General features: G+C 45.3%; 1 protein-coding gene across 5 annotated transcripts in view; it reads right to left on the bottom strand.

Moving 5' to 3' along the window:
- Nucleotides 1-382: 382 nt before the first annotated feature.
- The window catches only part of LOC109034888 (uncharacterized), a 38,212-nt gene continuing 31,714 nt past the window's right edge, over nt 383-6,880 (bottom strand). For all 5 annotated transcript variants that reach the window (XM_019048282.2, XM_019048283.2, XM_019048285.2 and 2 more), the window contains 2 exons: nt 4,652-6,440; nt 383-2,759 (listed from right to left, as the gene is read on the bottom strand). In XM_019048282.2, coding sequence (XP_018903827.2) covers nt 897-2,759; nt 4,652-6,440 — 3,652 coding nt within the window. In that variant the 3' untranslated portion in view covers nt 383-896. The remainder of the gene's footprint in view (nt 2,760-4,651; nt 6,441-6,880) is intronic.

Raw genomic sequence — 6,880 nt, 5'->3', positions numbered from 1 at the left:
TGGCAATTTTGAAGCACTCCAATGGGCTTATGCTCTTACGCAAAAAATTTATTCTGATGACATTCTTGCTCTAAATTATCATGGTTCTCCCCCTCTTACTCTATTTTTTGAGAGATGATGAGTGGATTTCTTCTTAATAGAGTAAAGTGGACTTGATTGCTGGCTCACTCTAGAAACAATATTTGCACCATTAGGTACCTTTTGCAGATGGATGCTTCTATGATTGAGCCAGAACTAGTTGTCACTTTTCCCTAAATGAAGTTTAAATAGTAATTAGTGCAAGTTCTAAAGCACTAATGGATCATTTTTGATAATATTCCCTCTCACTGTTTTTATCTGGGATTTAACCTCGAATTGGAGGAATAAAAACTGCCTTTAAAAATTTAACATGAGAACTTTCTTTTATTGCTTAATGAATGAAGTCTCCATTGAAATTATTCAACGCATAATAAATTATTTTATTTACAGTATAAATACAACAAAAAGAAATTATAAATAGATGGAAGTGTGCTAGGCACTTTTAAAATTTAAATTTTATCAGTCAGTTCAATATCTTCAACTCACCTTTCTGTGCCGAAACTCTAATCGTTAAGAAATTTTTTTGGTGGTCTCCTGAATTTTAGATGCGTAGAAGATCACATCTTTCCCCACATTTGTTGACTCACCGCGTTTGATTTTAAAGAGAACTGATTTTTCATTAAAATCAAGGATTCTTTTTTTTTTTTTTTTTTTTTTTTTTTTTTTTTTTTTCATAGTAAGGTCTGAAAGTCAAAAAATTTTCAATTCAAATACAGCATGATACAAAACAGGATATAATTTTATATTACTGTAAAAAAACGTGAGTAAATGCCTCTGCACTTGTTTATTCCGGAGAAAGAGTATCGGGACAAATCATCTCACGGATGAGATCCTTGAGGAGGCGGCGGAGGTGGAAATTGGAAATCCCAGTGATGAGTATGGATCGTACTCCCTGAGCCAAATCCAATTAAGTAAAGAACCGCCACCACAATTAAAACAATACTAATCGTGTGTTGAATCTCTCTTTGCTTTTCTACATCAATGATTCCATTTTGAATACTTCTCTCTACAAACTTCGAGACGTTCCTCTGTATTATATCGAACATTTGTTGGCTCAGCTCATAAACGGTGGGATCCCGACGAGGAGGTAAAGAGATAGCGCCCTCTTCTGAAGATAATCCGGTGCTGAGCACTCTGTGCGAACCAGGAATGGGCACAACGCTCGATGACTCCCCTTCCAAACCACCAGTCGGAGAGCTCTGACCTCGCGACAAACGAAGCATCGACTCGGGCACCTGTGAGCCAGATGTGCCAGCGCTCGTTGATTGTAGCTCAGCCAGGTTTCTTGATATGCTCTCCAGTACACTTTGAGGCAGTTCTAGGTTATTAATGACAATATTACCGCTCTTACTATTTATCTCAGCGACATGCATCGATACACCATCCACGTCCGACACCTTGATTTTGTTAGTGTTGATCTCTGTAACGTTAAGTTTTTCAACATCGATTTCAGACACTTGAATTTTCTTGGTTTTTAGAATCTCCACCTCCAGCTCTTTATCAGGAAGGAGGATTACTTTTCGCTCTACAAGAGCTGCAGCTCCTGAGTCCGAACCTGTCAGGGTAGCTGTGGTTGTAGGATAACTACTATCCGTTTGACTTCTGTCGTCTGCCATTCGCTCTTCCTCGATGATGTACCCTTCAGGAAGGACATCGGTCTGTGTAGAAACGGAAACGTCCTCAATCTTGACTTCTTGTGCTTCCTCTGTTGGTGCTCGATCTTGGGGCAGAGGAGTCTTGCTTCGTTTCGTTGCACTATTTCTTCTTGAAGGTGCTCTTCGTGAAATAGTGCTAGGTCTTGATTGTCTTTGGGAATCAGTTATCATCTCTAAGCTTTTCGTCTTGTTAAGGTCATTTTGAGCAGTACTAATGCGGCTATTTTCCTCTATACTGACAGTGTCATGCTTAGCAATACATTCTTGCTCGACAACAGGTTCTGGACTTGCGTTAAGGCTTCGTAAATGAAGTTCAACGTTACCCTCCTCATTTCTCGTATCGTCATAATCGCCTTCCTCACGAGTTCTTCTCGGAGGTCTGGGTGGAGGTGGCAATGGTCTTACTTTCATTTTTTCAATTACATCTCCTGACTTTAAGTTGTCGTTTAGTTGGTCATTAATGGCGTTTTTTATTAATTCTTCGATATCTCTCTCCAACTCCTCGTCTTCAAGCGTTTTAACTTTATTCTCCTTCTCGTCTCCATCTGCGTACACAGGTTCTCTGAACACTTTGTTTCGTCTCGGTGGTCGAGATGGACCAATCGTGCTGTAGTTACGATATGGTCGAACTGGAGGTGTACTACAAATGTATTGCTGATATTGTTGAGTAAGATTACTTTGTCTTCTCCTAGGAACTGTGAAAAAGTAAGAGAATCCTTGTGATTTAATATTTCGAAACCGCTTCTTTTGTCGACCCGGTGGTGGTGGGCGGGGAGGTTTGTCGGGTTTGTCTGTTTTCGCAGATTTTTCAACTGTAGCATAGCCGTACATTGCATCTCGGATATCGTTTTCTGGTGGGAACTCCTCGGTCCTTTCACTGGGTAAAGATTCTGCTTCCCTGGAAGTGCGGTCCTCATCCACGAGAGAGGTGCCTCGAGATCTTGTTCTCCTCCGGGGCACATTTGGTGGCAAGTCATATTGATTTTGATCAACATTCTCGAGATGAATTTCATCCATGGCCGTCTCCTGAAATTAAATGCAATTGATCAATTAGTCAATCTATTGTACATGCACAATTAAAATTTATAAATCAGTTGATAAGTAAAATAAATTTCTTATAGATGAACTCAGCAAATATTGTCGTTATATCAATTACTTTCTGGGACCTAATTTTCACATTTTTGCCCTTTTATCTGCGGTTTTGGATTAGATTTCGGATGCTAGGGTATTCAGTTGCCCTCATTGATGTTGTAAGTTTTTTGTTTTTTTATGTAAGTACCTAAATTTACCTCTGACCTTACTGAAGCTACTCTTGGCAAATCATTTGGTGTTGATTTTTCAAACTTGATACCTATGCACATACAGTTTTAAAATTGGTCAACTTTATATACTAAAAATAATAAATTCCAAAAAATTAAACAGAAACTGTTGTTTAGTTTTCCCCTAAAAAAATAAATCATGAGCGGTAGAGACTTAAAATATCGATGGCCAAAAGGCAAAACCACGTATCTCCGTTTGCGACTTGGCTGACTTTCTGCTATACCTACTCTATTTTTTCTTTGGAAAACTAATCAACGTAATTTTTTGAAATCTATATAAATAAAACTTTAAGGGTTGAAACCTTGTTATGCACTAAAAATACTAAATTCCAAAAAATTTGAACAGAAACTGTTGCTTAGTTTTCCCCTAAAAAAATAAATCATGAGCGGTAGAGACTTAAAATATCGATGACCAAAAGGCAAAACCACGTACCTCCGTTTGTGCTACTGACTTCCTGCCATACTTTATTTTTTCTTTGGAAAACTAATCAACGTAATTTTCTTCTCTATCAGAAGAATTTTCCGTATGATTTTCAAGCTTTAATGTTCGCTTGTTTCGCTCCGAAAAAATAATACCGGAGCAGAAATTTTGAAATGCCTCAATGGAGATACCAGAGCCGGATTAAGGAAGTGGCCACATAGGCCGCGGCCCATGGCGGCAAATCTAGGGGGTGGCAAATTTTGCAATTTTTTTAAATGTAGGTAAAAAAAAAATCGGATTTAGAAAAAAAAATTACAAACGAGAAAAGGCTACAAAATCTCTCATTTCCTGAAAGTATAGTAATTTCTAATTTTGTCGTCTTTCAGTGATACAAGAGACAGCGCCTTTAATTAGTCGAGTTAAGAGAAAAACCAAACACACAATTTGGCCTGGAACTAAGGGAGAAATGATGACGAGGACTTGAGATGAAAAGGAGAAGCCCTCGGCGCGGCAATTGGCATGTAACACATATTAGCGCCTACAAGACTGCACGAATACTTCACGCATTGCATCAAACACAGTGCGGTTATTGTGGCCAGCGTGAAACGGATAGCGCCTACAAGAATGCATGAATACTTCACGCACTGCGGCAAACTTAGTGCGGTCAGCGTGAAACGCACAGCGCCTACAAGACTGCGCGAATACTTCTCGCATTGCGCCAAACACGGTACGGTCGGCGCGGCGGCGGAAGTTAAAATCATTAAACCAAATTTTGTGTTTGTCCTTTCATAATTTTTCGTTCATTTCTTATGAATGGAAGGCCTTGTCCGTTAGAGATAGGTTTACGAAAATTGACTTTCGCGCTAAGTTCCGTGACCTTTTGCTAGTAGTGTTGACAGGGCTTTCCCAAAAAATGTGTTCAACACGAGTAAACGCGTCTTATGCACCCCTCCCTAATGGAACGCTCACTTGATGGTTTTTATTGATATTTCAAATTTAATGAGAAGGGGGCGGCATAATACAGGCGGCCCATGGGCGGCAAGTAGGAAGATCCGGCCCTGGGAGATACCTACGTGATTTTGCGCTTTGACCGTCGATATTGCGATCTGTCATACGGATTTTTCGACCATAACCATTCATGTATAAAACTCGAAAAAAAGCAAGGAAGAAAATTTTACCCTGCTAGGTGCTTTATCTTGATCGGGACTCCTATTGGCCCAACCATTGAGGTTGTATCTCTCCTCGTCCAACGAGTCATTATCCTGGGTGATATCCCTCGAGCTCCTCTTCCTCTTGGGCGGGAGCGGCGGTATGTGCTCCTTGGGGCTCGAGTAATAATCCTGCCCCGACTTGAGCGAGACTTTCTCCGAGTACGCATCATCGTCGAAAACGCTAACTCTTCTGGCATCCTCGAGGTTCCTCATCTCGACAGAATCGACGGAGGACTTGTCTCTCTCCCGCTGACTGGTAGCCGTGCCGCTGCGGCGTCTCTGGGGCCGGTCCGGGGGGAAGGTGTTGAAGAAGTTCGACTTGTCCTCTTCCCCTTGCTCCACCGACTGACTTTTATTCGATCGAGAGGATCGCCGGAGCGATCGGGTTCGTTGGGGCGCCGTGGGCTTCGAGCCCTCGGTTTCCGGTTTGTCTTCGTACGTCTCTACGTCCACCTCCGTGTCCAGCCGCGCCAGGGCGTTGCGGTGCTGAAGAGCGTCGCGGATCTCCCGCGTCAGGAAATTGCTCACGTCCACGTTGTCCCTGCTGAGGCCCTTCTGCCGGAGGAAGAACTCGTCCGCGTCGATCTCCTCCAAGACCCCGCCGCGCAGTCGAGGATCGTGATCCGGGCTCTCTGACTCTTGGAAACTGCTCTGACACTCCTCCCGACGGTTGGAGACCGGCGATTCGTCCACCGTGACCACGTCCGGGAAGTCGCTGTCCTTGAACCCGGTTAAGGAGTCGTCCGACCCCTTAAGACTTATGAACCTCGACTCGCACCGCTCGGATTTATCGTCCTCATCGGCGAACTTGATATCCGTGTACCTGTGCGTCCATTTGGTCCCGAAGGAGCTCTTGCGCCGAAGAGGCGTCGCCGGCGCGCTCTCCGACTCCATCCTCGGCGGCGGCGTCTCGGCGCGCGTCGCCTTCCCGCGGGCGTTCAGCTCCTTCTTCCGCTTGCTGAAGATCCGCGGGTACGTCTTGAAATCGAAGTCGAACATCTTCCTGGCGCCGGAGGACTGGGCCGCCGGGGGTTTCTCCTTCAGCGGGCGCCGAGTTGAAGCCGATTTCTGTCGCGTTAAGCTCGGCATGGACGGCATGGAGATCTTGGGCCTGCTCGGTAGGTTGAACTTCGGTCGCTCGGGGAGGCTGAACTTGGGCCGCTCCGGGAAGTTGAACTTGGGCCGCTCCGGGAAGTTGATCTTGGGACGCCGCGGGAAGGTGAACCGGTGTTTCTCCGGTTGGTGCTCCGAGGGTTCCGACGATTCGCCCTCGGAGTGGGGTTTCGGTTTCCGGGACATGGTCCTGAATTTGGTGCGGATCCGACCGGCTTGGGATTTGAGGCGCTGCTGGAGGGTGGCAGGTCGGCGCGCGTCGCGGGTGAGGGGTAGGTCCTCGAGTGCGGAGGAGTCGACCTGGCTGGTGTGGATCTCGCCGTCGGTCCTGGAGCCGGTCGTCGTCGGGGTGGAGGTGAAGAAGCGCTCCTCGAGTCGCGTCTGGAGCTCCTTGGCGGTGAGGTGGGCGTCGTCGGGTTCCTGGTCCTCGTCGTCGTGGTCCTCGTAGCCGGCCTCGTGGTCCTCCTGGGCCATGCGGAGGAAGGCCCGCTCGTGGCTCTCGATGCTGCTGATGTCCGAGCCGACGAGGCTGTCGGCCTTCACGCCGTCCGGACTGTCCGCGTCCGTCACGCGCACCGTTGGCGGTGGGGTTTGGTGCTGGCTCGACATCGGGATCACTGGCTCGTACTCGTGCTCATGGTCCCTGCAACAGCAATAATCGACTATTTTATTACAGTTAGTTTTACAGGAGTTAGTAGTCAGTAGTAGCAGTTGTTAGTAGATGCAATAGTTTTTTATTTTATTTTATTTTATTTTAAGCCGCTTTCACAGCGCTCGTTGGCGCCTGTGTGAGGCCCAGCCCAGGTTGCTCCAGTCAGAGACTACCGGGAAAACTGGGAAATGTCAGGGAATTTTAAAAAGTCAGGGAACCCGGGAAATGTCAGGGAAAATTATGTATATGTCAGGAAAAATTTGTTAAATCACCTTTATTTGCTTTCTAGATTGGGTTAAGGTTCAGACCACAGATTTTGCCTTAAAACTATTTTCAATCATGTCTTCTTAACCATCTATCATATCCTCAATTTTCAGGAAATTTCACCAAAACGTGTCAGGGAAATCAGGGAAACGCCAGGGAATTTTATT

This window comes from Bemisia tabaci, chromosome 5 (genome assembly GCF_918797505.1).
Source record: "Bemisia tabaci chromosome 5, PGI_BMITA_v3".
NCBI lineage: Eukaryota > Metazoa > Arthropoda > Insecta > Hemiptera > Aleyrodidae > Bemisia > Bemisia tabaci.
This window is presented reverse-complemented; position numbering and strand designations above follow the sequence as displayed.